Below are 27,534 nucleotides of genomic sequence, written 5' to 3'. Positions count from 1 at the left end.
GTCGAACAAGTGGCCGCTGCCGACGAACCGAGTGTGTTGGCCGAGCCGGCAGCCGCGACGGAGGCGACTGTCGAGGCCGAGGCAGCTGTTGAAGCGCCGAGTGCCGACGCTGCCGTCGAACAAGTGGCCGCTGCCGACGAACCGAGTGTGTTGGCCGAGCCGGCAGCCGCGACGGAGGCGACTGTCGAGGCCGAGGCAGCTGTTGAAATGTCGAGTGCCGACGCTGCTGTTGCTTTGTGTACGGTAGTGCGGTTGTGAAGTCACTTGGAGAGCAGTTGGTCGCGGTTGCGTTATAGTTGTTAGTCCTATTTATGCTTCTTGTAATATTTACTCTTCATGTTGTTCAATTGATTTGTCTTGTCATTAATGATATGTTGACCTCTTTGGGATCTGCAGGTTATGTCGTTTGTCATGCATGCTGTTGAAAATCTAAATTGGCATCTGTGACGTTGACAAGCACCCTGGTGGGATGAATGGTTTCGTGTGTCAATGAGCACAGGCGCTGCATCGTGTCCGCTCCAGGCATGTATCGCGAAGAACCGTGTTTACTTTGGCACATGCGATACGAACCCTTCCGTGCTCGACTGTTGAAGTGAATGGAGAAACACTAGAGGTATTTTTGGTATATTCCGTGGATATCTTCGCCATTCCTTTGCTTCGCTCGCACGAGCTGCGCGATCATGTTTGTTACTACAGCTCGATTGTTCTCTGCTTCCGCAATGCGTCGGTCGACTGGCCACGCGTTGGCAGCACTGGCAGGATCTTGTCGAATAACCGGCCTTGCACTTGTCGACTTTTGTTGCGCGCTATCGATCTTCCGACGTAAGTAGTTGCACATATGCACGACACATGTCGACCCACTGCAGTGGGATGCGTGGAAGCACAGGAGACGAAAGATCTTGGCGCAATGAATGCACTCCTCGATCTCGTCGATGCGGGACGTTGTCCGGCGTTTCGTGTAGCAGTTGAGGAAGTGGTGGATCGACGACCGGATCTTCTGGCATCTCCCTTTGTGCTCAACACACTCGGGCAGGCGGCACGTAGACGCATGCACCAGCGCTTCGTTGTACACTTGCAGCTTCTGCTCCTCCGGTGTCGCCATGATACACGGGAGGCGCCTGATGCTGGAGAATTGAAAATGGGACAATCACCACTATACGGATAACTAGGAGACAGTATCCGTATCTCCTGAACCACATGGCCAAACCATCAACAAAACCAGGGCGACCACGTCAACTCCACCTTCTGTCCGAACGGCCTGCGCGCATGCCGCTGTCGAGAGATGCATGGAGCCCTCAGAGAATGAAGACGGTTGAGTTACTTCGACGCTTCTCGTGATTTTGGTGCACTCCAAGTCTGGGACTAGTGTAAGGATGCCGAATCCGCCTTGCATGACCCCAGCCCGGTCGGCACATTGGAAAGGTTTCAGGTATGCATCGCGTTGCACGATCGTTCGGCGGGTGGTCAATCTAAACGGATCTCAGATTTCCAAGCATCCACGTGAAAGTAGACTCGTCCTGTCGTTGCCTGTGGCTTGGAGATCCGTGTGCCGCCAGCACCATCGAGAAATTCCAGATCGTCGTATGTAAAACGCAGCCCGATATGGCGAACAGCCACTGCGCCATCCTCCCTCGCACGGAACAATTGTCCAGGATCGGTTCGTGCAGGCTATCACGTGCCACCACCCTCGTTGGCAAACATTCCCTTCATGAACATGCATTCGAACAGATCTGTCCCAGGTTCCAGTGGCCAAGCCTCCACTACCTTTTGTGCTTCCATGATGAGTCAGCCCTGCCTCTTCAGCGCTATGGCCCTTGCTTGCGAGATGCGCTTGGCAAGCGCTCACGGTCTTGCCATGAAAAATATTTATCCGGACGGCCATAGTCGCTACAGTCCGGATACGCGGCATTCGGACCGACCTCCCTTTCACTTTCCCAGTTGAAACCCCCCTCCCTGCTCGACGCTAGCACCGTTTGTGTAACGCCAGCCACACCATGTCCGAAACGCAGCCCCTCCAAGACATGCTCAATCGATTGCATGAGAGAATAGCGCAGCTTGAGGCGCACTTGGGCTTCAAGACGCCTGCGCGCGACGCGAGTAGTGGCAGCAGTGCCGCCCCCGTCGTCGAACTCGCGCCCCGCATCACTGCCTATGACGAGTACACTGCGTCGTTCTTGACGCCGTTCCTTGCTGCAGCCGACAAACTTGGAGAAGAAGGCAAGACGTTTGGCGGCATCGTCAAGAGCGCGTTCGAAGGCCAGCGCACGTACCTCTTGGCCGCCAGCATGTCCAAGAAACCAGCGACGAGCCCTGTTCCAGCGCTCCTGGCGCCAATCCAAGAAGCCATCAAGAGCGTCAACAAATTGCGTCTCAAAGGCAACGAATTTGTCAACCACCAAAAGATGCTCGCCGAGGGCATCCAAGGACTGGGCTGGTTGTGCGTCGAGCCGGCCCCAAAGCCCTTCATCGAGTCGTACATTGGAGGCGCCGACTTTTGGGGCAACAAGATCCGCGTCGAATTCAAGACCACCAAGCCTGAACACATCGACTTTGTCGCAACGTTCAAGACGTTGCTCACCGAATTGATGGCTTACGTGAAAGAACACCACACTACTGGTGTGACGTGGAACCCGCGTGGCGGGAATGTGGACGAGTTCTCGGCGTCCAGTGCGGCGCCGGCTGCTACTCCAGCTCCTGTTGCGACCCCGGCAGCTCCCAAGGAGCCCAAAGCTGCGGCCCCTGGTGCTCCCACCGGCTTGAACGCTTTGTTTGCTGGTGCAGTAGCTGTGTGTGTCTCCATAGCACGGGTCATGAAATAGCTGCGATTCCTAGGTATCAAGTCGATCGATCAAAGCAGCGGCAAGACGGCGGGTCTGCGCACCGTGACCAAGGAACAGCAAACCTGGCGCGCTGAATACAAAGCTGAAGGAGCGGCTCCAGCTCCCGCCCCCAAGCCTACGGCCGCCAAGCCTGCCGCGGCACCTGCTATGCCCACTGGCGAGCCCGTGTGCGAGCTGCGTGGCGGCAACTGGTATGTGGCGTACCAAAAGGACGTGTTCACGGTCAAGGACGTCACGATGAAGCAACAAGTACTCCGATGCTGTCATGGGATCTCGTGCTAATATGATCATGACGTAGGTATACATCTTTGGGTGTGTGAACGCGACGATTTTGATCGAAGGCAAGGCGAAAACGATTGCGATGGACAAGTGCGTCAAGACCAAGCTGCTCTTTGACGCCGCCGTGTCGGCGATTGAAATCGTCAACTGCAAAAACGTCCAAGTTCAGTGCAAACAGCAAGGTACTTCTGTCGCGTTTGCCGACCTTGAATCTGACGGGAACGATGTGCCTGCAGTGCCTTCCGTGGCCATTGATAAAACGGACGGCGCGCTCGTCTACCTGTCGTACGAAGGCCGCAACGCGCAGATTGTGACGTCCAAGAGTTCCGAAATGAATGTGGCGTTCCCAGCGTCCGCCAACTCGGAGGACTACATCGAGAGACCGATCCCGGAACAATTTGTCCATCGCATCACGGACGACAACACAGTCACGTCCACCGTATCGGACCTGTACTCGCACTAATTTTGGTGCCTGTGTATACATGGGGGACAGCTGAATACAGATACCAGCTCGTGATAAAACTTGCGCTGTTCTGCGTCCTCAGCATAAGGACTAAACAGACGGATCGACCCTTCCGTCGACATGTCGGGCGTTATTCAAGTCGCAAAAGTGGATAGAGACTGGAGGAACAGCGCTGGACTGGCTGTCCATCGCGATGGTAGTTGTGGAAATGACACCAAGTTGATACCAGTTGGGACGTGACAGTACTGAACGCTGCGGTGTGGGCAATGCGTTGGCCTAAAGGAATCGAGAATTTGCGTCCATGAGCGACTCGGAAGCTCGGGGTCGAACGGGCAGCTCCGAATCGACCTCGATTCACAGCAGTGCGCACAGACATGTTCTCATCGACACCTGGGTTCGCGTCAGTTCGCCCTGCCTGGACAATTCCACTAACGCTATGTTTCTCTCCTGCATTACGCCAGCTCGGAGACCATGTCGATCGATCGACAGGTGCAACGGTGGTCGAGTCCATCCAGGTCCATCGTTCAACCTCAAGTCGAGCGATGTGGCGGTCAGCATGGAAGCCAGCTCGATCCAACACACGAATATAAAGCCCATGGCGTGTGGTGTCGAATGCGTCGAGGGCGAATGTCGTCCGATGGAGGGACATCGTCGTCCCATTGTTGACTACAAACTGTTTGGCGGTGACACGGCGGTTTGTAATCCAGCCAACAGACGGGTGCTCCAAATAATGCTTAAATTTGGATGAATTTTCGTTGAAAAATCCATTTTTGTTTGTGAAATTTGAGCACTCCAGCCGACAGCCATGGGATTGGTGAAAATGAACCAATCCCATGGCGTTTCGAAGTTGCACTTGAAGTTCGAAGTTCGCTCGGTGGGCTGCTCGAAGGAGCGATGGGGTCATTTTCCGAATTGGGCCGATCCAAGCACCATGACCAAGCGCTTGAAAGTCCACTCATACCGCGGTAAGCGGGACGTCCCGATCACGCTGTCTTCTCCTACGCAAGTAATTTGACGGCCATGATAGAGGTGTGCATCATTGGCGTGTCCCGCACTCCCATCGGGTCTCTCCAAGGCTCGCTGGCCTCCAAGACCGCCGTCGACCTTGGAGCTCTCGCCATCAAAAGTACGAGAAGACTGCCGTGTTTGGCATCGTATATCATCATGTCATCGTTCCAGGTGCACTGGAACGCAGTGGTGTGAACGGCGATCTTGTTGAAGAAGTGTTCATGGGCCACGTAATTTCTGGCGCGACTGGACAAAGCCCGGCCCGCCAGGCAGCGCTCAAGGCTGGTCTCCCCAACACAATTCCATGTTCTGCCATTAACAAAGTGTGCGCCTCTGGCATGAAAGGTATGGAGGCCATCTGTTGTATGTATCGGAACTGACGAACTTGTTCAGCGGTGGCACTTGCCAGTCAATCGATCATGCTCGGTCTTCGAGACATTGTGATTGCCGGTGGCATGGAAAGCATGACGAACGCGCCCCACATGTCCAATACGTTGCGTGGTGGCGCTCGCTTCGGCGACGTCTCGTTTGTGGATGCCATCCAACGGGTAGAGTACACTCGACACCATCCATTCAAGACGTTGCTGATATTCGTTTGTGGTGGCCACAGGATGGTCTCAATGATGCCTATGACAACGTCCCCATGGGCAACTTTGCCGAAGCGACGGCAACCAAGTTTCACCTGTCGCGAGAGGACCAAGACGCATATGCTGCCAACAGCTACCGCAAGGCAGTGGTACGTGTTCCTTGGTGGTTTTGCAGGCCACGTCGTAGCGTGTCGTGTATTCGTGGAGTAGTTGCGTCTGTGGGGTTGAACGAGTGGCTGTCGGCGGTCCAATATCTCATTACGGTGGCGACAATCGATAGAATGCGACGGAGGAGGGGAAATTCAAGGCGGAAATAGTTCCTGTTCCCGTGGTGCTCAAGCGAGGTCGTCGCCAGTGCTCATTGATTTGACCAGTCCCTTGATTAGTGATTGTAGGTCATGCTCCGGCGTTAATTGACAAGGACGACGAGGCGTTTGCGCGGCCTGTCACGCTCGATTCGCTGGGGAACCTGCGTCCGTGCTTCAACCCGGCGAATTCGGTGACTGCCGGGAATGCGTCTCCGATTAGCGACGGTGCAGCGGCATTGGTGTTGGTGAGCCGTGAAAAGGCTGTGGAACTCGGGCTAGAGGCCAACATCCTGGCGATTGTGCGAGGCTTTGACGACGCTGCCCATGACCCGCAGTGGTTCACGACAGCTCCATCTGTCGCCATCCCCAAGGTAAACGAATTCTCTCGGCGAGGTATGAATGAATGGGTTTGGACCGACGGATGTGTGCGTCGCAGGCCCTAGAACGAGCTAGCATTGCTATGGCTGACGTCGACTACTTCGAAATCAACGAAGCATTCTCGGCGGTCGCCCTTGCCAACATGCAAATTCTCAACCTCGATGGGAACAAAGTGAACGTGTATGGCGGGGCTGTTGCTTTGGGCCACCCGTTGGGATGTTCGGGGGCACGCATCATCGTCACACTGTGCTCGGTCCTTGCTCAAGAACACGGGCGGTGAGGAGATTTGCTCAGTGATGTGTGTGGCTTACGTGCGAATAGATTTGGCTGTGCCGCCGTTTGCAATGGCGGCGGCGGGGCATCTGCCATCGTCATTGAACGTGTGCCATCCAACTAGGCCATGCGGCAACTGGAGCCAGACACATATTAATATTAGCTACAGCAACCCCGCTTGGATCATGTTGACTGTCTTAAGGTTTCTTCGTGAATGTGATGGTATTCGTTGCCGCACTCGGCTCTTTGTTCAGAAGACAGCGGGGCTAGCTACATCTGGCTCCACGTCTACATGGCTTGCCGTCGTACATAGGGGGTCAGTGCACTGGAGCTCCAACGCTGTCGTCAGCGGTGGTGGAACCAACGGGGTTTCGATCATAACACTGTGCACGCAACGGACAAAGGCAGGATACACGTGAAAAGCCCACTGGTATGCCTTGAAGTGCTGGTAAAATGTGCTGGTGAGGTACCGCACAATGCGCTGAACGTCGTCAAGAGAAAAGATGGCGACATACTCGGGTCGGTTGTCGACTGGTTGGACACCAGACGCTGGTCCCGGCATGTCGACGCTATGTTGTTTGATCAGGTTCTTGAACAAGGAATAATTGTCGACTAGTGACGGCAGCTTTGGCATTTGAGTGGGGTCGCCGTCCTTTCGTAGCTCGTCTGTGTCTGACACTGCTTCTTGAGCAGACGTTGCATGGTCGAAGACTTGGGCCATAATGGCAAAAAACAGCGCCAGCTTCTCGGCGGAAAACCCTGCCTCGTCCTTGGCAAACATGAAGTTGTAAAAGCAAAAGTCGACATACGCTCGGCTCCGGGGGTTATCTGCATAGTGTTCAACGTGCAGCAGTTCGCACAGAGCGGTGATGACAGCTGCGGGAGTCGACAGCGCCACAAGCATGTTCACTTGGTCTTTGGTCAGGACTTTCCACACCAATTCCCATCCCGGAGGATCCTTGGGCACTTCCACAACGACAGGTGCTTCCGCGACCGCTTCCTTCACTTCTTCCTTCTTGGCCATTGATTCCTCCGCTCACCGTCAAGTGTTGGCTCGAAGCGGTGCGCAGCGCTCCATTGAGTGCGAAAACGGTTAGGACTGTTACACAGCCGTTTCGCCCTGAAAGGGCACATGTGACAAGCGCCAGAAATCTTTGACCATCGCCACACACTCATTGAGCAGCAACGATGGCAACGAACTATAGAGGGAGTGAATTCGCCATAGCTAAGTATCGCTGTAGTCAATCAGCAGGGACACTGTATGGCATCAGGAGGGGTAGCACCGCTCTGCCTGCTGGGGGTCGGGTGAACGCGTCAGGTAGTCAACGCGCTCCCTCCTCCTCCTGGACAACTATATCGAGTCTACGGAAGGCGTCATGGCCGCAATGTGGCGCTGTCGCAGTTGCCGGCGGTACGGCGACCTTTGGTGTGGTGCACTTGAACAAACAGCTCAAGCGAGTCTGGCGTCATGCGTGGAGTTTTCCAAGTACACCGAGTGTCAATTCGCATGAGTGGAATCGTCATCGTTTATTGACCAGCGCGCAAATGTACATGGCATTCTACGCGTAGAAAGTTCCTGCACCACACCTGCTATCACAATCGCACATCACGTGGCGTCGACTGCGTTTCCTTGCGGCAGCTTGCCATGCTACTACAGCTTGCCATGCTACTACTGTACATGTGGAGACGAGCGACGACATATTCGGACAGAGTACTTGGTGGTCATGGAACAAGGTACACTTTATACAGTGAACCTGGACAAAGCCGACACTTGCAAAAATGCTTATACCGCCCTCTATAACATGATCTGTTTAGAATAGACTCTACCACCTGTATACTTCAATAAGTCAGAAATGCCATTTCTTTTGACCAATTGCAGTCTAGATACGATAATAACTGTGATTGACTGATAGAAATTCTCCTGATTATAGCTAATTAAGTTGGACGACCTCCCTTAATTTAAAAGGAATTGAATTTATTTAGAAAAGTCAGTATGAAACCATGTCGTCTTTTTCCGGTGTTCACTTTATTCTCTCAGACTTCATCGACGAGGACGTTGGACAGCCGGCGCGCCTCTCGGCAAAGTACCTCTGCCTCATGGATTAGTTGGTACATTTGCACATTGGGCCGATGGTAGTCGAACTGACGTGGAGAGTCGCGGCGCTCCCGGACTTGGACGTGACGACGTTGTACGACATCATGCAGCTTCGAGCGAACGTGTTCATTGTCGAGCAGACGTGCGTCTACCTAGACTTGGATGGCTACGACAAGGCGTGTCTGCATGTCATGGGAATGACGTCGTCCGACGCGGGTGCAAAGATCGTCGCTTACGCGCGCATCCTGCCTCCGAAGACCAAAGGCGACAAGCAAAATGTACCCATGATCGGTCGAGTCGTCGTGGCGCCGGAAGTGAGAGGCCAAGGACTCGCCAATGTCCTCATGCAGCAAGCGATTGCTGTGTGCGGCGATCGATGGCCACATGCTGGAATCGACATTGGAGCTCAAGCCTATTTGGAAGCGTTCTACACGCGATTAGGCTTCCAAACGACGTCCCCAGCACCGTACGACGAGGATGGCATCTTGCACATCGATATGCATAGGCCGTAAGCATCTGCATCCTTGTGTGATCACGTGCATCGTATTTTACGATAAACTACGCGCTTTCGTCGAATGAAAGGTGTGACTTTGTCCATGCATTCGCGTGATACATGCACATCAGGCTGGCGATGCTCGTTTGGTGTAGCCACGAGTGATGGCACTGCGATCGTGACCTCCACAAAAACTGCACATGGGGGATCTTGGAAGCTAAGAAATACACCGTCCAGCATGGACCAACAACGCGACTACGACCAGCGCTGCATTTCTGTATCGTAACTGATGCTGCGCCTGAACGCTTTAGCCGCACACACCGTGGCTCCACGTGGAGCAACCAACTCATGGAGACACCGTCGAGGAAATGTGCCGTGGACGTTCTGTTCGAGAGTGGAGGGAGCTGTCGCGTCCACTGGCATCTCTCGTGGTTGTTGAATTGCTGTGAATCACGATCGTAGCAAGGCTGCGTGCGAACTCCACGTATGGGTCAAACGAGTCGATTTACGACCAGGTGTGGACGACGACCGAGTGATGATGTCCTGGCAATTCAAACATCTTGGTTTTTGTATATCTGGGAACCTTTCCAATCAATCGTGTTCACGACATCGCGTCGGCCCCACGCGATCTTTCCCACCAAACGACGGTCTGTGATGGAAGTTCACTTTCTGGGCACTGGGCCCTCCACAGGCGTGCCGTCTATCCGGTGCCTCCTCAGCGACAAGTTGTGCACCGTGTGCCGTGACGCCCACACGAACGTCAATTCCAAGAACCACCGAAACAACCCGAGCTTGCTCGTCCGGCATAACGACCGGAACGTTCTCATCGACTGCGGCAAAACCTTTCGGGACAGCGTCCTGCGTGTATTTCCAGCGCACAAAATCAGCCATATCGACGCTGTCTTGCTCACGCATGGACACGCCGACGCTTGTCTTGGCTTGGACGACCTGCGGGAGCTGCAGGTGCTCCAAACCACCCGTTGTGAGGAGACGGGCGAGCTGAAAAAGATCGCAACGACGCCGCTGCTGCTGCACTGCCACGCACGGACGAAAGCGGAGGTTCTGCCCAAGTTTGAATACCTCATGGACAAACCACTCCTGCCGGGTGCCACGTACCGCTGGACGGCCAAGCTGGATTGGGCGCTGTTCGAAGATTTTGACACGTTTACTGCTGCAGGTATCACATTCACGGCCCTGCCAGTGCTGCACGGGAAAGGGTACATTTGCAACGGGTTTGAATTTGGCAGCGAAGTGGGCGCCCGGTTTGTGTACTTGTCCGATCTCACGGAGGTGACCGACGCAACAGTCGTCGCGTTGACCAGGTCGTCCGTGGCCAGACCGATTGACGTCCTCGTCATCGACGCGCTGTACTTGGAAGACGTTCATGGGGCGCACATGAACTACCCACAAGCGATGGAAGTGGCCAAGCTGCTGCGGCCCAAGAAAACCTACTTGATTGGCATGGGTGACGACTTCGACTATGCCCAAACGAACACTGTCATCCGTACGGAAATGCTGCAAAACCATGGCCTAGACGTCGAAATGTCGTTCGATGGGCTAACGGTACAGCTTGGCTGAGGAATGGGGTCGACGACGCAAGCAGTGCTAGCCAAGTGTCGAAGACGCAATGATTTTCTACTTCCCCAGGCCGCGAATGAGAGTGGTTTGGCAAGCGGACGGCGACGTAGCCATGAAGCTTAGTATATGCTTTGTGCATTTACCTACAAATGATCAGGCCGATGACATGCGGCGTTGACCAAATGTGGCGATAGTTCAAGTGCGGCACTTCCTGAACCGCTCGAGTTCTGTCGCCGGAAGTTCATACAGAGGAACCCTTGCTCGTCAAACGGTTCCGAGACTTTCGCAAACCCGAGGCTTGTGTAGAACTTTTCGAGAGTCGCCAAGCCGCAGACGTCAATCGCACGATGGGGCCAATGCGCTTGGCATACCTCGATGGCTTTGGTAACGAGGGTGTGTCCAACGCCAGCGCCGCGCGCGTGCGTCGCAACGACGACCCGGCCGATGCTCGGTTCAGCTTTTTCGGGGCCAAGGGTGTGTGGAGGAACGAGGCGAGCGTACGCAACCAACTCGTGGTTCTGGTCCCGCCCGACGAGGTGGAAGCAAACTTGGTCGTGACCGTCAAGGTCGCCCAGGACCTTTTGCATTTCCACGACAAATGTGTTGGCCCGAAGTTGGAGGATGTCGTAGAGTGCGCATACGGTCAAGTCATAGAACGATGAGCACGTCCACTCGATCGTCGACGGGCTGACCTTCGCCATTTTTCAATCTCCCGATCCGCCTTTCAAGTGCCTTGGTTGCGATGTTTTCAGTGGCTGCATAAGACTCACCCAATGAAAAAAAAGCAAATTGGATTTGACCAGCGGATGGTGCCTCTCCCAAATTGCAAGGATTTCACGGCGTACAGACTCCACGGCGGCCAGCGATGACCCTGTTGTCGGTACAACGTAGCTGCGTTGGCCATGGTCTAGCACGCAAGAGCCGCTTGAAGACGCGGGTGAGGTTCTACTGTGTTCCGTCGTGTTAGCCGCGTCAAACTGTGACGACGTTAGAGTGTGCGACATTTCCTGTGTCTGTGTTGAGTGAAACACTAGCCGTAGTGCATGTCGACATGCATGATTCCGTCTTCGTCGTACGGTTCGGACACTGTCTTGAAGCCCAAGCTCACGTAAAACGACTCGAGCCGCTGTTGCGCGCCAATTTCAATGCCCTCTGTCGGCCATAGCTTCTGGGATTCCGCCATCGCCTTCTTCATGAGGACACGCCCTCTGCCCGTGCCTCGCGATTCGGGTGGCACCACGACCCGACTGATGATGGGCCGCTTTTGGTGTGGGCCCTTGAGGAGGGGCGGGATGAGGCGAGCATACGCCGTGATCGATCCGTCCGATCCAACGCCGACGAGGTGCCAGCACCGCTTGTCGTATCCATCGACTTCAAACCAAATACATTCTTGCTCCACGACGAACACGCGTGATCGCAGCTGCATCGCGTCGTACAATGTCGTCACGGTCATGTCTTGGAACGGCACGCACGTCCATTCAATCGCATCGTCGTCGCCGGCCTCGGACATCGGAAAACGGTATGTGGTGACATCGACGGGTGCGCTTCAAGTGAAACCTCTCACCACATTTAGTGTCCTAGTTTTAACCAATCAAGCGCAAATCATGAGAATTCATAAGCAACAATTGGTTAAAATTCATGCATAAGCAGCTCACCGACGACCTTGTCGATTTGGTGTACTATTCAAAAGCGCCCGAAACGTCGCATTCAAGATCGGGCGATCGATGGGGGCAGGGCTGCTGTCCAAGCCAGCCGACGTAGCCAGCGTCAGCTACGAGGCCATTCGTGTAGCCCCGTCATCAGAAGTTGCGCAGTGGTTTGAAAACCTTGGCAACGAGTTCCATGAGTACGCGACAGCGACGTTGAGCCACGGCATCGATGGCCCCTTGCTGCGATCCCTCGGGGCGAGCGACCTTCCGCTTGTGTTGGAGTCGCTGGGGGTGACGGACCCCCTGCATGTCCGCCTTGTCGCCACCTTCTTTCAGCAGTTTAAAACTGCTCAGCGAGCCGCTGAACGGCCTGAGGCAGTGGCTGTCGAGCATCACACGGTCAAACCATCGCCGAGACAAAATCCAATGATGACGAAACAAGTGCCATTCCGCAAAACGACGCTCGCCATGCCGTCACCACACAAGCACCCCCCACACTCGAGGAACGTACGGTCCAAGTCGGAGGCATTCGTTTCGTTGCCCATTCCGTCTAGCGACTACCAGGCGTACTTTTCCTATGTTGTCGGGCCAGACGAGAACGGCCACCCCATCAAGGATCGCGTCGGCGCGATCCATGCGGCGCTCATTTCCAAGTGCGTCGACGTGTTCAAGTCCATAGTTTGGATAACAATGTGGTTGTTTGGCAGGGGCGTTGTCGTGTGGTTTGATTCGGAAAAGGCCGTGTCGTCGCCCAAGTTGATCGACCAAGGTCTTCTGCACTCGTCCGTGGTCGTGGTGTTTCTCACGCGAAGCTACATGAACCAAGTCAATGGCGACGGCGTCCTTGCTTCCTGTCAGTACGAGTTTACGATGGCGCTGCGACATCAAACGATGAGCCACATGGTGTTTTGTGTCCTGGAAGAAGACATGATGCGCTACGTACGTTCTTTCCATCCCCTTTCGAAGGTTGCGTGACGAGACAGCGGTGGTGGTGCGCCAACAGGATAGCCTCACGGGGGAGTTTCGTGAATTGGCCGGCGACGCGGCGTGCATGGACTTCACGGACGACAGCTTCCTCGACGAGGCGTGTAACGAGCTCGCGGAGACCATCACGCGGCTCGACGCGACCAAAGACCAATTCAGTCAGCCAAACGACGTGGCGCGATGGGGCGTGACTGCGCTCGTCCGGTTCCTCAAGCAGCCAACGACGCCACCGGAGCTGATCGACGAAATCCTCCATGCGTTGGTCATGATGTCGTTGCAGAGTCGGCTCGCCGACAAAATGGTCACAAAAGGTATCCTCCCGCTCTTGCTGACCATGATCAAGTTGCGCCACCACAACTCGATGACAGGTACGTCGCACCGGACTTCAGTTCGCAGGCGAGTCACGCGGACGATTCTAGACCGAGGGGTGGAGCTCCTTCTGTTGAATCTAAAAATCCTCGCCCGGACAAACGCAGTCACTCGACGTAAAACGACTACTCTCGTGCACGAAATGGGCCTCCTTCCGGACTTCATGGACCTTCTCAAGGTAGACATTCTGGCAGTCTTCCAAAAGCAATCCTTTCCTAGCCTGCATGACTGATGCGTGCTGCCCAAAGGATGGCCCCGGCGCGACGAAAGAAAACACAGCCGGAATGCTGCGCAATATGTTTTGTGCTGGCGAACGCATGGCCGCCCTTCCCGACGTCACGACAAGCGAGCACTTCAAGACGTGTGTGGCCACATTCTTATCGATGCTTGTTCACGGGAACGTAAACCAACAGGTACGTAGCGCGTTGTCCATCCAGGTTACATGCGCCGTGTGTTCGATGAAGCGATGAACGACTGTTTTGGATGTAGTACGAAGCAGCGTCGGCGCTGAGTGCATTCGCCGCGCATCGGGATTTCCAAACGCTCATTGTGCGTGCCAACGGCATTCGCATTTGCCTCGCCCAGGTCATGCAAGCAGACTTGAACGAATGTGTCCGGGATCACGTGGCCATGATTCTCCGGTTCCTGAGCGGGACGGAAGGAAACCAGCGAGAGATCGGAGCGGAAGGAGGCGTGGAAGCGTTCTTGACGTTACTGGAGAGCGGGTCGACCTGCCAGCGAGGTAGCGCGATCGTTTGGCTGACTCGCGCCGCTTCATCAAAAATGGGACTAGAAACGAGTGCAGGGGCGCTCAACTGGCTCATGGAATGCGAAGACAATCGATGTATTCTCGCTGGCGACGGTGGCGTTCCGACATTGCTCAAGTTCATGAAGTCCGACACGACGCTAGTACGACGTCATTGCTGCATCCAGCATTCACACATGCGGCCAACCTGGCGACGTAGTTCATCAGCCAACAAGCTATCAACGCCCTGAGCAAGCTGGCCCATCACAGCCATTACCACAGCGACTTGGCGGCGGCCGGTGCCTTGGGTACGTGACTGCAACGACACGCCATGCTCATGTCATGTGAATGATGCGTAGAGCCGTGTCTGGCGGTGCTGGAAACGGGGGTGGACGGCCAAAAGACGGCCGCAGCGCACATTTTGTCGGCGATTGCGTCGACGGACTTGATCGACGGCATGATCAAGGCGATTCCAATCACGGTCAAGTTGTTTCACCGAGGATCGACGGTTCAGAAACGATTGGCGGTGGACGTGCTCTCCAAGCTGTGTCGGCGCAAACAGTTCAAACAAACGATCCTGAACCTTGGCATACCCGAAGGTGCCCGTTCAACTTGCATTCAAATCCACATGCTAGGATCTTCACGTGGCACGATGGTGTTCTAGACGTCCTGCTGCTGCCGTAGCGCCACTTACTGCGGAGTCCCCTCGGCACAGACACGCTGTAGCGCGTCGCCGAACGCAGTCCACCCTCGCACCCACGTCTCGATGGGAATGTCGATGTTATGTGCACCCTACCATAAGAATGAGGACGAATCGCACAGTTCGCTCGAATTCGTACCATGTTGAGCTCAAAGTAGCTCCTCGCCGTGTCGATTTTCGATGGCCGAGCTGCGACAAACACACGAATGCCCGTCGCTGCTTCAGCCGCGTCGCGTGCAGCAGTCACTTGGGCCACTGACCCAGGCAAGTACACGTGCACCATCGACACGTGTGGAACGGGCGGGTCGAAACTGATGACGGGTACGGCCTGCGTGACGGCAGCGACCACGGCTTGCATTTGCCGGCGGCGGGACTCAAATGTTTGACGGGGATATCGACGGAACCCAGCCCACGACGACACGGCGTAGGGCAGTTGCGAGTACAAGTTGCCCCCGAAGCGGCGAAGCCAGACCTGGGCTGCATCGATGAACGCATTGTCCCCGAGCAGCATGGCGCCCGTGATCCCGCCCAAGCCCTTGTAGAACGATACGTAGATCGAGTCGAAGAGGGCTGTGACTTCGTGGATCGAGTTGGTCGAGTAGCCAGCTTCCGCTGCAGCGAAGCGTTAGCATGCCATACGCAATCATGATGACAGGATGCGACGTACCTTCCCAAAGACGGGCGCCATCCATGTGCACTGCCGCCCCGCGACTACGGGCAAGCTGAGTCATGCGTTGGAGCTGGTCGAACGGAATCAATTTGCCGCCGATTTCACGCTCAGGCAATTCGATCACTACCGCCGCAGGGGGCGACGACGGAATGTTCGTGTGGGTGTCGACGTCAGCCACCGACAGACTGGGGTGAAAGCCGCCGGGAGGCACAACAGCTGTCGGCGGCGGCACGATGATAGCCTCGAGGTTCCAGAGGTGCTTGAACGCGTCTTGTTCGTGCAAGTGCAAGTGCGAATTATGACGCGCAACAAAGGCCGTACGTTTGGTATTTTCCGCGTGAATCTTGAGCGCGATGCCTTGCGCCATGACTCCAGATGGGACGAAGAGGGCGCGAGGTTTACCCAAACGCGCGGCCACTTCGCCCTGAAACGTGTTGAGCCATGACGACGGGTTCGAAAAGTCGCCGTACACGTCAAACGCCGTGATTCCCAGCGACTGAGCGTCCTCGCTGAGTTGAGAAAGCAACTCGACGGGCGTCTTCGGCTTGTGGGCGCTTGTTAGCGTCACTGGCGCTGTCGTCATGGCCCGCCCCGCGTGCTGGTTGCCGAGGGAATCGATTCCACAATGCCGTCCCTCTGAGTCTGATAACGCAGTTGTTGTCCAGATTAAATAAGCACATTCATCTATTCCAACGTCGAAGTTGTATTCCTCATTTTTGAGTACTGCTACTATTTCAAAGTTACTACGTACAAGACGACATGGAATAACGCGTTTACTGTTAATTTAACAATTGGTTGGGCTGAGGTCGCCTGTGGGTGGTGCCCCTGTGGGGCCTCTCGCGGCATGCTGAACATTACGCCCAGCCACATGGGTAGTGTACTCGGCGTAAAGAGGTCCCCCTCTTCGGGGGAGATATGGCGGGTAACGTTACCCAATAAGTTGGGGCGTCGCGGGGGCAGTGGATGGGAGGGGCGGACGGGGGTCACCGCAACATGAGATGGTCTACAAGAGTTGAGGTCAGTCGTCAAGTTTTAGGGTGAAACGCACCTTCTCCAACCATGCTAACGATGGTCCCCCGCAGGGCTTTGTGTCGACACAGCCGCTCGAGGACTTGTTTTGCTGCTTGCTTCTGCGAGAGTGTGCCAGAATTGTATAACTTCACGACCGACGGAATCGTGTCGGTCATGCCTGCCATGGCTTCTGTGGATGCGACGGCGAGGAGAATGCTGCACGCTGCAGTCTTTTGGCTGTCGTTGCCAGTCTCCATGATGGCGACACACGGCCCGAGCACTCCCGCCTGGGCCAACGGCACTTGGAACTCGGAATGGGGAGCGAGTTTGCTGAGGGCGCTGATGGATTGCTGCCGGACAAACTGCCACCACCACGCCAGAGAGTAAGCTGGGCCATCTCAGGGATTGGAGAAGGGGGCACCTTTTGGCCACGAACTACGAAATTGAGCAAGGTGCGAATGCCTCGTTCTTTCACCAGGATCGTTCGGTTCTCGGGCACTTCCATGAGCCAATTTAACGCAGCGGAGCTCGTTTCTATCGCCACGATGGGTTTCAATGTGGACTCGTTGCGCACAGTAAGGACGGGTGAACAAACCTCGTTGCGCCGGCGTGCCATTTTGAAGCAAGGTCAAGAATGCCACCACGCCGCCTTCGATGCCGATTTCTCGCTGGTTTTCTTCGGTCGCGCTGAGGCACCGCAACACGACCGCCGCCTTTTCACGGACGCCTTCCACAGTCGACGGACATGTCATTTGAGCCATACAGACGCGGATGCCGTTTTCCTTGACAATGGATGGCTGGTATTCTTTGTTTAGAGCAATCGCTCCGAGAGCTCCCCCCGCTTCGTACTTGAAGCTCTGGGTTAGGCCCTTGACGTAACGACGCACACGCACCTGTTGGGACGATGTGCCGCGCTCAAGAAGCTGCACCAGCATTGTGACAAGCTCTTGGAACCACTCGTTCTTCTCAAACACTTTGATTCCGCCGCCTGAAAACAGGTTGCGCACAAGTCCTGCCGCGTGTTCCTTCGTCAGTCCTTCTCCTTCCTATGATGGCAAATGTCGTTTGAGTTTCCAGCGGACTGCAAAAATAATGCCGTCAGAGGGTAGAGCACCTTGAGTAGCATCGTTAGCAGCGGCATCATGTGCCTCGATTCGATCAACGTGACGATCTTTCGCCGGTAGATACAGCTCGTGCGGGCAATGATTTTGAGCAGCAAGAGGGCGAGCTCCGTGTTGGTCACTACAGCACCACCGCCATGCAACGTATTATACTTCTGGGCGTATGGAAATCGGAATGGATGTAAGGCCAGCAACACTCTTTACCTGAGAGTTTACTCGTCCCGATGAGCCGCGTTAGCGCAGGCAACAAGCCTTTGACCACCATCTTGTCAGCGAACGGAGCGAGCATGGCCAGCCCGACGAGGCGCCTCATCACTTTCGTGCACGTTGGTCGCGGGGTAAGCGAATTCTTGAGGATGCGAATTAAATCTTTCACGCCAGCAAGGTCCATGTCAACGGGCGTGCGGGGCATGGCGTTCAACGCGCGAATCTTCTCGGCCAGTTCGTCGCATCCAACGTCAAGAAGCGTCTCGTCCGTGAAGTCCAAGCACTCGCAGTCGCCGACAATCTCCCGCCACTCCCCCGTCAGGTTGTCCTATGTCGTGGGGTTCATCAGCCAAGCGGCTCGCCGTCGTCGACCAGCAACGTACGTAGCGCTTCATGTCTTCCTCCATGACACACAGGACGATATGGGTCATGGTTTGGGTCGCCAACGCTTGGCAAAACTCGTACTGGTTGCTGTCCAAAAGACCATCGCTGTTGACTTGATTCATGTACGCCCGCGTGAGGAACACCACCACAACGCTTGAGCTGAGCACGCCATGGTCGATCATCTTACTTGACGCCACGTTCTTTTCCGCGTCAAACCAGACGAGGAGGCCCCTAGATGCACGTTATCGCCCATCAGGCCATTGCCGCCGCCAGGATGACCACGTCCTCAAGCGTACTTGGCCACGAGGGACTTGTGGATGGCCGACACACGATCTTTCATTGACCGGCCCAAGCTGTCCTTCCCCGCCGCGTACGCGAAATACACGTGATATTCGGTCGGCATCGCGTGGATGTCGTCGGCTTGCCGCGCTTTCTGCAAAATCATGTCGACCGACCGACGACGCTGCGCAGCTTCCTGCGTTTGCTGCTGGATCGTCCCGGTCTGCAAGTTGAGTTTGGACGCTCTCCGGGACAAGTCGCGGGATGACATTTCCTGCCGATACTTGGGCATGGCACTTGCCGCCGCGCCCATCTTTGGACGAGACGTTTATCTACCGCCTGCACCAAGTGCAGCTATTTTTGGCCAACCATGTTCATGTGACACAAACGAAATTACGTGCGTGGGAATTGTCACTGGGGAAGAGTGAAATGCTTGTCGATTGCGTCGAGCCAAAGATGTTCTCGCAGATAAGCTCTCCAGGTGGAAAGACCCCCCTCCCCGCGCCATCTTGGGGAAGGCGCATGAACGAATCTATGCTTCAAATTCATGCGGGTGGAAGGACATTGTAAGTTAAAGCCAGTCGGCGCTCAAGCTGGGGCAATGGTAGCTGCAGGCTCAATGGCACTCCCTGGCACTGGTGTCGCTACATCGACTAACGGGATATTTGGTTGGACTGGTGCAGAACAGTTGTCGCGCTGCTCGGGAGTTGATAAAGCTGAAGTAGCGACTGGGGGGTTGGCAGTTGAACCGGCAACAGGGGTGGACTGGATGGAACTATCGATGGCCAGGGAAGCTCGAAGCGCGGCAAGCGCTTCCTCGCTAGTTTCTTGCTTGTCGACAGAGTGTCCGATGGACGTTCGTCGGACTTTTCGGCTACTCATGGACCGCGACGACGGCGATGGCGCGGCGAGTTTGGGTGAAGTGACCGGCAGTGCCACGCCAAGTTGCTTTTCCTTAAACGATTTGAAGAACAACGCGATCTTCTTGGCGTGGATCGCGTTCGTGACCCCGAGTGTTTCGACAATCGACGTCACTTCGTCGATCCCGAGCGCCGAGAGGAGATGGCCGTCGATGCCGTTCTCGATGATCTTGGGCCCGTACGGCTCGTACGCCGCCCCAAACCCGGTGACAATCGCAGCAATTTCCGATGCCAAATACTTGTTGATTGTGTCAAAGTCGACGTCGGTGCCCTCCGCCTCTCCGGCCGGCTTGGACAGAGTCCCAGCCCCCATCGCGTCTTTGACTGGCGTCGAGAATCTGTTTGCCCAAGCTAAGTTTAGCCACCCAGTGTCCGCATTTAGATGAGTATGCAGCATCATCTCATCCGCGAAGCGGCCACAGCTTTTTGGTGGCAACTATGCTCTGCGTCGCTACTCAAATCAGTAAGGGGGGAGCTCCTCGGCTGAGCTACAGTAGCACCTCCCCCGTAAAACAAAACTCTGTTGCAGTGAAAGGTTGATCCATCTCTAATCGATGGTGGTTGCGTTTGATCTTACTTGAGCTTACTCGACGGCCACCGTGTGCGCGCTTTGGTCGGACTCCGCAGCACCGGCAATTTGCTCGTCCGAACTGTGTGTCGTGGCAACTTGGATGGGCCTTTTAACGGCCGCAGCTGCTGCATCTTCGTCGGCGACGAGTTGTAGTACAGTCCTGTGGTGATGGCGGGGGTCACAGTCGCGTTCGTTGTGATGGAGGTGCCGTTGTAGATCGATTTGGGAACGACGGCGGGCAGCAAGACCGAGCTGAGAGTGTTCTTGAGTTCCATGGGCGGCGGCGGCCTGTCTTGGGCCGCAAATACTCGTTCGAGCGACCCGTTGTGTTTCTCAATAGCTTTTTGAAGGTGACCAACCGAACTCACCAAGCGGTCGAGTTGGAGGTCGTGGGCTCGCATGCGTTTGGTCAGTTCGACGTTCACCGAGTTTGCAATGAGTGTGGCGAGCTGGGATATCTGGGCGACGTCTGTGGTGAAGATCGGAAGCACCGCGACGGACGAAGATGAGGGGGAATCCGAGTGGAGGGAGGGGGTGCTGTGGGAGGCCCATCGAGGTGGCCGGACTGGGACCGGGTTGCGTGGGATTGCATGTCGTTGGCGCCGTCGTCGCCGAACCTCCGCGACGACTTCGAGTAGGTGCAGTCGACATAAATACACTCGCCAGAAGCGCTGCAGTCGTCGAGCTGCTTGCTGCTGTCGTTGAGTAAATGGTGGTTTGATTGCTTTGACGCGGGGATTCATGGTCGGCGCAGGTCTCGCCTTTCCTTTTTCGCTCATCGTGTTCTTTTTCAAGCCACGAGCAATCGCAGCGTACAGGCGCATGCGGCCGCGATAGACATGCCAGAACCGCTGCAGGCGACACGCTGCCGTCCGATGGACCACCGTCCATGAAGTAGCTGTGATCACGTGCTTTTTGCTCTGTCTTGGATTCTGACGGACAAACGCCACCACATCGCGCAATCGTTGCCTGCACCGAAACACATGCCAAAACTTTTGGACTGTTCGAGCCGCCTTGTGGTGCATTGGCCTCCATTCGTGTCGTTGGTTGGATGGCTTTGTCGTGTGCCGATGGTGTTTTCGCTGGCGGACGACCTCTACCACCTCCTGTACTCGCTGTCTGCCTCGATAGATGTGCCACACCCGCTGCAAAATTCTCGCTGCATTCCGCTCGGCTTCGTTTTGTCTTTGGGACGTTTTGGCTGCATAGGTTTGTTTGCGCCGTGCTACGGCCGCAACTTGCCGCACACGTTGTTTGCATTTGTACACATGCCACACTCGCTGCACCCGCCGTACCGCCACATCGCGACCAGAGGCCTCCACCCGGCGAACAGGATAGTCTTGTCGACATCTCGACACGTACAAGCGTCCTCGCATTTGAATTCGGATCGCTGCGCGTTGTGGGGTCAGCGGCCGCGCCGCCAACGACGTTGCTCGAAGTGGGCGGGAAGCAGCTGCCATTTGCCGACATCGACGGTTCGTCACGTACACGCGGCCGCATTTCTGGATGCGCGTTGCCGCGACGTCCCTTCGTTTCCGTCGCCGGGTTGATTCCCGGCGATACCAACGTTGGATATGGTGGACCGATTCGTTGGTCGATGGCGTGCGTTGTCGCAGGGCGGCGTTGGACGTCGCCACCCCTTGTAATTGTTTTTGAATCTGGTCCTGGATCGACTGCTGAATCATCTTGGTTTGGGCTTCATGGTCTCTCTCCCGTTGTACGCGGATGGCGGCATCTCGCTCCAGCCGCCGCCGAGCGTCCAATTCCCGATGCATCTGTGCCTCCGCCTAACAAAGACACGGTCGTTTAACACTGACAATGGCCTGTACAACCAAGCGTCAAATGATGAGCAATTGTGTCATCGACACCATCCACGAAGAGATGCGACGACCGTAGACATGAAGCACCACCGCACCTCAAGTCGAGCCGCGTGGGCCGCATCGGCGTTCGCTTTCGCTCGTTTGAGAGCTTGCTTGAGTTTCACAACAGACCCAATGCTGGAGCTCTTCGTCTTGGACGACTCTTTCGGCGTGTTGGCGTGAAAGCAGCCTTGCAGATCGAAGTACCCTGTGTCTGTAATGTAGTGCCCGTCGGCATCGTAGTAGCCCACAGGGGTCGTCGACGGGTCATCGATATGGGGAAAGAACGATCCGTCAGGGCTGTAGAACCCTCCATCGGGCAGAATGTAGTTGCCTTGGTCGTCGTAGTGCCCTGGCTCGGTCTCGTTCACTTCCAGGGACGCTGAGGTCTCACGTGGTGCGGCTATTCCCGAACTGGAAGATGCTGCCGCCAACTTATTCCTCCAGTGAGGGTCCTCGCCATCACTGGTGTCGTCCAGTGCCAGCGCAGTGGACGAAGGATCTGCTAGTTGTCGAGAGTTACAAGTCGTGCTGTCCTCACGACGACTACCTGCCGACGTGGTCCAGCTGTCTTCTTGCATGTCGACGTAACTCGTCGGAAATAGCCCTTCATGATGGTCGGGGTCGGACGAGAGGTACCCGCGGCACCATCCGTCCTCGAGGTTCTCGACGATGACGACTACGTTTCCCGCGCGAAGTGCCAACTCGTCGGGCTCTATAGAGGTTGTCGGATGGACTTCGTAACGACGGAATGGCTCGTGCTCGTACCGCGAGGAACGTAATCAAAGGTCGCCTTTGCCCGTCGCGCAATCTTCTGCGGCTTGGGTTTCGCGGTTGGTCGGTAGGGTGGCAAGTGTGACGGAGGCAATGCCGAGATGGTGGACGGTGGGGGTAGGTTGACGCTGCGGATGTAGTTGCTTGGAAACAAGCCTACTTGTGATGGGTTGGACTCGAGAAAGCCCTGGCACCATCCGTCGTCTTGCTCGTGGGTGACGTATACGACGTCTCCTTGACGCAGCTCCAGTTCGTCAGGCTCGTCAGGTGTGTAATTGTACAGGGCCGTGGCCTTTATCGTCGCCGTCGACGACCGCGGCGGCATCGCGCATGTAGATGGCGGTGTCCGTTTCACTTGGGCAGGGAATGTAACCGGTGTCCGGATACAATCGCAAGGCAAAAGAATATATTATTGAGTCCAAGATATCTTGAAAAATGTATGCTGGATTTGAAAAAACACGAAAAAATTAGCTGAGAACGAACTGGACGCTGGCAGCAGCTTGACTGAAGGTGACACACTCGACCACGGTCGACGAGTTGCCCAACCCAGCCGCGCGGGCGCTGCATCTCTGCCGTCGAGACATCATGGGATGCAATAACTCCAAGGAAGAAGACGTCCAGAACCCTCGCATGCAGCCCGTGAGGGCGTCGGGGCTCGATCACATGCCCGACGACCTCGCGTCCGACCTTGTGCAACACACCATCGTCAAGGACATTTCAGACACGTTCGAGTTCCTCGACGTGATCGGGGAAGGATCGTTTGGAAGCGTGATGAAGGCGACGAACAAGAAAACCAACAAGACGTGGGCTGTCAAGGTCGTGGAGCTCAACAACGAACTCGACAAGGTGCCGTGCCGTCGCCTCGTGTAGCTGACTCACGTGATGGTTGTCCACAGAAAGCGCTCCTGAACGAAATCGGGATCGTCAAGCGTCTCCAGCACCCCAACATTGTCCGCGTGATTGCGTCGTACGAAGACTCGAAACGCATGTACATGGTGATGCAACTGCTGCCGGGGGCCGAACTCTTTACGCACTTGCATGTGCGGGGTCGACAGTTCAACGAGGCCGAAGTCCGCAAGTTGATTCTGTGCCTCTTGCGCGCCGTGTCGTACCTGCATTCGAATCAAATCACGGTTTGTTACCCTTCCCATTCACGTGTTGCGCTCACGGCCGGCCATCGTGTGGCAGCACCGCGACTTGAAGCTGGAAAACCTTCTCCTGGAGAACGAGAACCAGCCGACGTCGCTCAAGCTGATCGATTTCGGGCTGAGTAAGTTTGTGAAAAAGGGCGAACGCATGCAGCAGTCCCTTGGCACGATCGGTACGCTGCTTTACCTCATCGAAAGGCGACGTCCGCGCGACTCAAAATCGCGTCCTGCCTAGACTACGTGGCTCCAGAAGTCCTCGACGGCGACTACAATGAAGTACGATCTTCTGCGCATGCGGCATGGCATGCGGAATCGATCGACAATGGTTCATGTGCTGATAGAAATGCGATCTGTGGAGCGTGGGGGTGATCTGCTACGAGCTTGTGACGCGGGTGTCGCCGTTCCACGGCGAAACAAACGACGACACGATGCACAAGATCTTTGACGGAATCAAGCCGTCGTTTTTCCACGGTGAGGTGTGGCAGACAGTGTCACCCGACTGCATCCACTTTATCAAGTCGCTGATTCAGGAAGACCCGTCCGGTACGTTCTCGCCCTACTGGGCTCCTCTTTCAAGCGCGTGGTGCACACCTCGATAGAGCGTCTGTCGGCTGAGCAAGCTCTCAACCACCGCTGGATTCGGACGTCGGCGACCGGCGTTATCGACGACAACAAGCGCCAACTGTTCATGAAAATGGTCTCATTTGGCAAGAACTGTAGCCAACTCAAGAGCACGGCCATGCTGAGCGTCGCGATGGGTGTCAGCGAAGAGCACATCAAGCCCGAGATTGTGTCGGAGGTCTTTCACAGCATGGACAAGGACAAGGACGGGACCCTCAACGCGGACGAGTTTTGTGAGGCCCTCGAGGAGTACGGGATCGGCCACGATGAAGCGCTCGGGGTGTTTTCCCGCATGGATCAGGTGCGCTCCTTGAATCTTGGTGGAGGTGTGCCATCTCGTCCACACCATTCGCGGTTCTCGAAGGCTCCGTGGACGCCGAGATGCCGGAGATGCTCGACGAGGATGGAGGTCTCACAACGTGTTTTGGATAGAGCAAACGCGGCAAAATCAACTACATTGAGTTTGTCGCGGCCGTCCTGGACGAGTTTGGCGACGATACGATGAAGGAAGCGTTTGCCATCCTCGACGCGGAGAAGACGGGGCGAATTTCCGTTGTCGGGCTCCAAAGTGTGTTCAAGAATGCCAAAGAAGCTGACTTGAAGGCGATGGTGGCGAGCGCAGACGTCAAGGGCGACGGCTCCGTGGACTTTGAGGAGTTTAAGCTCATGTTTGCCCCGGACGCGCCACCGACCAAGCCGTCGCTCGCGACGATCACTGAAACACCGCCGTCGCCGTCGTCAGCAATAAACTTTGTCGCGCAGTCGAGCCAAGCGGCGCTACTCGGCGCCGGCGACAGCAGCGTGATGAGCGATGCCGCTGTTCCGCTCCAACCTGCAGGTGTTCCTCCTGCCTAGTCGTGGACAGCGAAGGAGACGAATTTGGGGGTGCGATGGCTGCTGATAGAAACCTGCGCGTAATTTAACAAGTTGGACCAAGAGGTGGTGCCGCGCTGTGCGATACAGGACAAATGGACTCGAGACATTGGACAGGAGTTTCCACATGCGACTGTTTGCTGTCGTCGGTAGTGTGCGAATCGCGCTTGCCGCTGCGAACGACGATGGGACTGGAGCTGTACCCCACCGTGGCACGACAGCCCCTCGATGCGTTGACCTGGGTCAGTTGGCGACGGCGCAGTTTGCTGGACGCAAGCCACCCTTGCCAGCGGTGCATGCAAAAGTGTTGCGATGCATTGTGGCGATTCGAACGCATCGATGGGATCGCAGCGCCGGTGGACGGTGAGAGCGCAGGGATGTAGATACAAGTTATGGGGCTCCTTCTGTCTTTCCCAGTGGGACTTGCACGTCTTCTGCAGCTGTCGCGGCTCGAGCGGGTGACGCTTCCTGGCGACGGAATTGCCGCGCCCACAGTCGACGCCGCACGTTGGACGTCATAATGCGTTCGCTCACCCACGGGCGGTCGAACGACGCTGCATACACCCACCCTTCCGCGTCCCCCAGCGCCACGTTGAACTCCCATGGCCCGCATTCTTTGTATCCGACTGGAGTGTCCAACACAGCTTCCACGAATGTGGCGCCGGACGTTTGTGGACTCGAGTCGTTCACCCACGGCGCGGGGTCGCTTCCCTTGAGGTTAGACGAGCTCCACCCCCCTGCAACTCCGCGCCGCTCGTGCTCCCAAATTTGCATCACAATCAAGTTGGTGGCTTCTTCTTCGGACAGTAGCGCCACGGCCAGATGCACACAAGGTTGCACCTATCGGGATCATGCGTTGAGGGCAGGCACGTGGATGCAGGGCTTACTCGCTGGCTGGCGTAGTCTTTGCACACGTCGACAGGATACGGCTGAATCGCCATGTCAGCCAAAGTCGCGGCTCCTTGCCACTTGGATATATCGAGCTTCAACGTCCCTAGGTGGTCGTCGGGCTTTGCCATATCATGGTCTTTCACTTGGATCTCGAGGTATTCGAATGTGCTGATCTCCTCCGTCGTCAACACGAACTCGAATTGCTCGCGCCGCCAGCTCGGATTGAGCGACTTGACCACGACAGTGCTGCGCAGGAGATGGTCGCCAACACGAAAGACGATGTAGGGATCACTGGCACCGCCCGCGAGAATCGAATCCCCGACAGGGAGGTCAGTCGCCTTATCCAGCACAATGCGGAGGTAGCGACGGTCGCTTCGCGGCTCGGACGGTGCGAGAAACGGGAACGTGGACGGGTGAAAGAGCTGGCGCATGGAGGTTGCCAAGTGTGCCCTCTCAGTGCGAATGTTTATCACGCAAGCGTCCGTCCAAAAGGTGGTCAAAATAGTTTAACATTTTTGTTCGCAAGGATTTTGTATGGTGTATTGAATTTCGCGCATGGGTGTATTTGTTAAAATATCTTGCAGAGGCTTGTGCGCTATCGGGGTTTGGAGAGTGGCTTTGCGCAAGCTGGAGTGGAGTGTCCCAAGAGACAAACCGGTGGCTTCGGCAAGCACTCGCTTGGTCGAGCGCTGAAGCTACGGCCTTTCGCCCACAAGATCCGTGATCTCGACGTGTGTGTTGGTCGGCTCCACCCAACCCGGCCGCGTTTGTATGATGCTGCCGCTGTGGTGCTCCCGCCACGCCTTGGAATTGATGGCACGGTGTATGTCCAATACGTCGGAGGTTGTGGTGAAGACAGAGAGACGAACACTGAGAAAAGGAATTTGATACTATTTCGTCAATGTTTTGATTTTTCTGTACTTCAAAACCAGGTGCTTCGTCGGTTCCAGAGTAAATTGACATACTCCTGTACCACGCAGGACTACAATGTTTCAGAAACCTCAAAAAACAATTACTTGTCCAATCTTGATGCGCTAAATCATGTTCGAAAGAGAATGAAAAATTAGAGGTATTGTCGATGGACTCCACAGAAGGGCTCTGATTGAAGTATTTTTCGCAGATTTATTCAATAATGCATCATGTCTCCCCTCCGCTCGTCTACGCACTGTACTGCACTGAAGTATTTTGGACAGAGCGAACAAAATATAAATTTTGAGAGTGTTATACAATTTCTGAGAGGGTTTGAACGAAGTGCATTTTGGAGGGTAATTTGGGAAGGTCGAACCGAGGTACAGTACAGACAGTACTTACAGAGTACAGTACTTCTCCGCCATGAAATCAATTCCTCGTCTTTTAGCCAATCGGTCCCGACTCTTCCAACTAGTTTTGACCAATGAAATCACTCGTTTAACCCAACAAGCGAGTTGCAAGGGCAGAACGCCATCGGCCCAAGCAG

The 27,534-nt window shown here is 55.6% G+C and overlaps 15 protein-coding genes across 15 annotated transcripts; 6 read left to right on the top strand and 9 right to left on the bottom strand.

Annotated features, from left to right (window-relative positions):
• Window positions 1-337: 337 nt before the first annotated feature.
• Window positions 338-1,127, bottom strand: H310_03240 (hypothetical protein). Its single transcript, XM_008867032.1, has one exon. The coding sequence runs from the start codon at window positions 1,100-1,102 to the stop codon at window positions 608-610; it is 495 nt and encodes a 164-aa protein (XP_008865254.1). The 5' UTR covers window positions 1,103-1,127; the 3' UTR covers window positions 338-607.
• A 757-nt stretch (window positions 1,128-1,884) lies between these two features.
• H310_03239 (hypothetical protein) lies at window positions 1,885-3,880 on the top strand. The gene is made up of 4 exons (XM_008867031.1): window positions 1,885-2,775; window positions 2,833-3,089; window positions 3,139-3,301; window positions 3,356-3,880. Exons 1-4 carry the CDS (start codon window positions 1,995-1,997, stop codon window positions 3,580-3,582), a joined length of 1,428 nt encoding a protein of 475 aa, XP_008865253.1. The 5' UTR covers window positions 1,885-1,994; the 3' UTR covers window positions 3,583-3,880.
• Window positions 3,881-4,492: 612 nt separating this feature from the next.
• On the top strand, window positions 4,493-7,227 carry H310_03237 (hypothetical protein). Its single transcript, XM_008867029.1, has 9 exons — window positions 4,493-4,547; window positions 4,610-4,708; window positions 4,762-4,935; window positions 4,984-5,138; window positions 5,201-5,326; window positions 5,458-5,521; window positions 5,573-5,856; window positions 5,922-6,139; window positions 6,185-7,227. The coding sequence occupies exons 1-9, from the start codon at window positions 4,514-4,516 to the stop codon at window positions 6,258-6,260; spliced, it is 1,230 nt and encodes a 409-aa protein (XP_008865251.1). The 5' UTR covers window positions 4,493-4,513; the 3' UTR covers window positions 6,261-7,227.
• On the bottom strand, window positions 6,387-7,160 carry H310_03238 (hypothetical protein; the record flags this gene model as incomplete). Its single annotated transcript, XM_008867030.1, has 1 exon — window positions 6,387-7,160. The coding sequence occupies one exon, from the start codon at window positions 7,158-7,160 to the stop codon at window positions 6,387-6,389; it is 774 nt and encodes a 257-aa protein (XP_008865252.1).
• Window positions 7,228-8,160: 933 nt separating the features above from the next.
• On the top strand, window positions 8,161-8,828 carry H310_03236 (hypothetical protein). Its single transcript, XM_008867028.1, has one exon. The coding sequence runs from the start codon at window positions 8,267-8,269 to the stop codon at window positions 8,741-8,743; it is 477 nt and encodes a 158-aa protein (XP_008865250.1). The 5' UTR covers window positions 8,161-8,266; the 3' UTR covers window positions 8,744-8,828.
• A 480-nt stretch (window positions 8,829-9,308) lies between these two features.
• H310_03234 (hypothetical protein) lies at window positions 9,309-11,028 on the top strand. The gene has a single exon (XM_008867026.1). The coding sequence runs from the start codon at window positions 9,379-9,381 to the stop codon at window positions 10,300-10,302; it is 924 nt and encodes a 307-aa protein (XP_008865248.1). The 5' UTR covers window positions 9,309-9,378; the 3' UTR covers window positions 10,303-11,028.
• Window positions 10,446-11,003, bottom strand: H310_03235 (hypothetical protein; the record flags this gene model as incomplete). Its single annotated transcript, XM_008867027.1, has 1 exon — window positions 10,446-11,003. The coding sequence occupies one exon, from the start codon at window positions 11,001-11,003 to the stop codon at window positions 10,446-10,448; it is 558 nt and encodes a 185-aa protein (XP_008865249.1).
• A 131-nt stretch (window positions 11,029-11,159) lies between the features above and the next one.
• H310_03233 (hypothetical protein) lies at window positions 11,160-11,815 on the bottom strand. Its single transcript, XM_008867025.1, has one exon. The coding sequence runs from the start codon at window positions 11,810-11,812 to the stop codon at window positions 11,333-11,335; it is 480 nt and encodes a 159-aa protein (XP_008865247.1). The 5' UTR covers window positions 11,813-11,815; the 3' UTR covers window positions 11,160-11,332.
• A 211-nt stretch (window positions 11,816-12,026) lies between these two features.
• On the top strand, window positions 12,027-14,713 carry H310_03232 (hypothetical protein; the record flags this gene model as incomplete). Its single annotated transcript, XM_008867024.1, has 9 exons — window positions 12,027-12,604; window positions 12,659-12,890; window positions 12,955-13,303; window positions 13,355-13,482; window positions 13,553-13,717; window positions 13,794-14,046; window positions 14,098-14,213; window positions 14,270-14,357; window positions 14,409-14,713. The coding sequence occupies 9 exons, from the start codon at window positions 12,027-12,029 to the stop codon at window positions 14,711-14,713; spliced, it is 2,214 nt and encodes a 737-aa protein (XP_008865246.1).
• Window positions 14,619-16,044, bottom strand: H310_03231 (hypothetical protein). The gene is made up of 3 exons (XM_008867023.1): window positions 15,417-16,044; window positions 14,889-15,361; window positions 14,619-14,841 (listed from the first exon to the last, which is right to left on the bottom strand). Exons 1-3 carry the CDS (start codon window positions 16,000-16,002, stop codon window positions 14,740-14,742), a joined length of 1,161 nt encoding a protein of 386 aa, XP_008865245.1. The 5' UTR covers window positions 16,003-16,044; the 3' UTR covers window positions 14,619-14,739.
• A 297-nt stretch (window positions 16,045-16,341) lies between these two features.
• Window positions 16,342-18,760, bottom strand: H310_03230 (hypothetical protein). Its single transcript, XM_008867022.1, has 9 exons — window positions 18,439-18,760; window positions 18,142-18,373; window positions 17,756-18,086; window positions 17,545-17,672; window positions 17,324-17,476; window positions 17,026-17,278; window positions 16,852-16,964; window positions 16,468-16,792; window positions 16,342-16,422 (listed from the first exon to the last, which is right to left on the bottom strand). The coding sequence occupies exons 1-9, from the start codon at window positions 18,732-18,734 to the stop codon at window positions 16,403-16,405; spliced, it is 1,851 nt and encodes a 616-aa protein (XP_008865244.1). The 5' UTR covers window positions 18,735-18,760; the 3' UTR covers window positions 16,342-16,402.
• A 209-nt stretch (window positions 18,761-18,969) lies between these two features.
• On the bottom strand, window positions 18,970-19,681 carry H310_03229 (hypothetical protein). Its single transcript, XM_008867021.1, has one exon. The coding sequence runs from the start codon at window positions 19,652-19,654 to the stop codon at window positions 19,010-19,012; it is 645 nt and encodes a 214-aa protein (XP_008865243.1). The 5' UTR covers window positions 19,655-19,681; the 3' UTR covers window positions 18,970-19,009.
• Window positions 19,682-19,869: 188 nt separating this feature from the next.
• H310_03228 (hypothetical protein) lies at window positions 19,870-22,905 on the bottom strand. The gene is made up of 4 exons (XM_008867020.1): window positions 22,540-22,905; window positions 22,322-22,486; window positions 21,828-22,273; window positions 19,870-21,699 (listed from the first exon to the last, which is right to left on the bottom strand). Exons 1-4 carry the CDS (start codon window positions 22,868-22,870, stop codon window positions 19,915-19,917), a joined length of 2,727 nt encoding a protein of 908 aa, XP_008865242.1. The 5' UTR covers window positions 22,871-22,905; the 3' UTR covers window positions 19,870-19,914.
• Window positions 22,906-23,019: 114 nt separating this feature from the next.
• H310_03227 (CAMK/CDPK protein kinase) lies at window positions 23,020-25,310 on the top strand. The gene is made up of 7 exons (XM_008867019.1): window positions 23,020-23,391; window positions 23,442-23,678; window positions 23,734-23,866; window positions 23,929-23,969; window positions 24,035-24,236; window positions 24,293-24,615; window positions 24,747-25,310. The coding sequence occupies exons 1-7, from the start codon at window positions 23,131-23,133 to the stop codon at window positions 25,167-25,169; spliced, it is 1,620 nt and encodes a 539-aa protein (XP_008865241.1). The 5' UTR covers window positions 23,020-23,130; the 3' UTR covers window positions 25,170-25,310.
• A 159-nt stretch (window positions 25,311-25,469) lies between these two features.
• On the bottom strand, window positions 25,470-26,537 carry H310_03226 (hypothetical protein). Its single transcript, XM_008867018.1, has 2 exons — window positions 26,075-26,537; window positions 25,470-26,027 (listed from the first exon to the last, which is right to left on the bottom strand). The coding sequence occupies exons 1-2, from the start codon at window positions 26,507-26,509 to the stop codon at window positions 25,578-25,580; spliced, it is 885 nt and encodes a 294-aa protein (XP_008865240.1). The 5' UTR covers window positions 26,510-26,537; the 3' UTR covers window positions 25,470-25,577.
• Between the last annotated feature and the right edge of the window lie 997 nt (window positions 26,538-27,534).

The sequence above is a fragment of the Aphanomyces invadans genome, assembly GCF_000520115.1.
Source record: "Aphanomyces invadans strain NJM9701 unplaced genomic scaffold supercont1.5, whole genome shotgun sequence".
Taxonomy (NCBI): domain Eukaryota; phylum Oomycota; class Saprolegniomycetes; order Saprolegniales; family Verrucalvaceae; genus Aphanomyces; species Aphanomyces invadans.
This window is presented reverse-complemented; position numbering and strand designations above follow the sequence as displayed.

Excerpts from the sequence above, each read along its gene's own strand:
- H310_03237 (XM_008867029.1), top strand. The coding sequence starts at position 4,514 with ATGACCAAGCGCTTGAAAGTCCACTCATACCGCG. Across the intron at positions 4,936-4,983 it reads GTGCGCCTCTGGCATGAAAG|CGGTGGCACTTGCCAGTCAA; the intron begins GTATGGAGGCCA and ends GAACTTGTTCAG. Across the intron at positions 5,139-5,200 it reads TTGTGGATGCCATCCAACGG|GATGGTCTCAATGATGCCTA; the intron begins GTAGAGTACACT and ends TGGTGGCCACAG.
- H310_03230 (XM_008867022.1), bottom strand. The coding sequence starts at position 18,734 with ATGGGCGCGGCGGCAAGTGCCATGCCCAAGTATCGGCAGGAAATGTCA. Across the intron at positions 18,374-18,438 it reads CACAAGTCCCTCGTGGCCAA|GGGCCTCCTCGTCTGGTTTG; the intron begins GTACGCTTGAGG and ends ACGTGCATCTAG. Across the intron at positions 16,423-16,467 it reads CGTTAGCATGGTTGGAGAAG|ACCATCTCATGTTGCGGTGA; the intron begins GTGCGTTTCACC and ends CAACTCTTGTAG.
- H310_03226 (XM_008867018.1), bottom strand. The coding sequence starts at position 26,509 with ATGCGCCAGCTCTTTCACCCGTCCACGTTCCCGTTTCTCGCACCGTCC. Across the intron at positions 26,028-26,074 it reads AAGACTACGCCAGCCAGCGA|GTGCAACCTTGTGTGCATCT; the intron begins GTAAGCCCTGCA and ends TGATCCCGATAG.
- H310_03231 (XM_008867023.1), bottom strand. The coding sequence starts at position 16,002 with ATGACGACAGCGCCAGTGACGCTAACAAGCGCCCACAAGCCGAAGACG. Across the intron at positions 15,362-15,416 it reads TGGCGCCCGTCTTTGGGAAG|CGGAAGCTGGCTACTCGACC; the intron begins GTACGTCGCATC and ends GCTTCGCTGCAG. Across the intron at positions 14,842-14,888 it reads GCTACTTTGAGCTCAACATG|GGTGCACATAACATCGACAT; the intron begins GTACGAATTCGA and ends TTCTTATGGTAG.
- H310_03239 (XM_008867031.1), top strand. The coding sequence starts at position 1,995 with ATGTCCGAAACGCAGCCCCTCCAAGACATGCTCAATCGATTGCATGAG. Across the intron at positions 3,090-3,138 it reads ACGTCACGATGAAGCAACAA|GTATACATCTTTGGGTGTGT; the intron begins GTACTCCGATGC and ends ATCATGACGTAG. Across the intron at positions 3,302-3,355 it reads AGTTCAGTGCAAACAGCAAG|TGCCTTCCGTGGCCATTGAT; the intron begins GTACTTCTGTCG and ends ATGTGCCTGCAG.
- H310_03234 (XM_008867026.1), top strand. The coding sequence starts at position 9,379 with ATGGAAGTTCACTTTCTGGGCACTGGGCCCTCCACAGGCGTGCCGTCT.
- H310_03228 (XM_008867020.1), bottom strand. The coding sequence starts at position 22,870 with ATGCCGCCGCGGTCGTCGACGGCGACGATAAAGGCCACGGCCCTGTAC. Across the intron at positions 22,274-22,321 it reads CAGCTGGACCACGTCGGCAG|ATCCTTCGTCCACTGCGCTG; the intron begins GTAGTCGTCGTG and ends GACAACTAGCAG. Across the intron at positions 21,700-21,827 it reads CCCACGCGGCTCGACTTGAG|GCGGAGGCACAGATGCATCG; the intron begins GTGCGGTGGTGC and ends TGTCTTTGTTAG.
- H310_03233 (XM_008867025.1), bottom strand. The coding sequence starts at position 11,812 with ATGTCCGAGGCCGGCGACGACGATGCGATTGAATGGACGTGCGTGCCG.
- H310_03227 (XM_008867019.1), top strand. The coding sequence starts at position 23,131 with ATGGGATGCAATAACTCCAAGGAAGAAGACGTCCAGAACCCTCGCATG. Across the intron at positions 23,679-23,733 it reads TGCATTCGAATCAAATCACG|CACCGCGACTTGAAGCTGGA; the intron begins GTTTGTTACCCT and ends ATCGTGTGGCAG. Across the intron at positions 24,237-24,292 it reads GATTCAGGAAGACCCGTCCG|AGCGTCTGTCGGCTGAGCAA; the intron begins GTACGTTCTCGC and ends ACACCTCGATAG.
- H310_03229 (XM_008867021.1), bottom strand. The coding sequence starts at position 19,654 with ATGGGGGCTGGGACTCTGTCCAAGCCGGCCGGAGAGGCGGAGGGCACC.
- H310_03236 (XM_008867028.1), top strand. The coding sequence starts at position 8,267 with ATGGTAGTCGAACTGACGTGGAGAGTCGCGGCGCTCCCGGACTTGGAC.
- H310_03240 (XM_008867032.1), bottom strand. The coding sequence starts at position 1,102 with ATGGCGACACCGGAGGAGCAGAAGCTGCAAGTGTACAACGAAGCGCTG.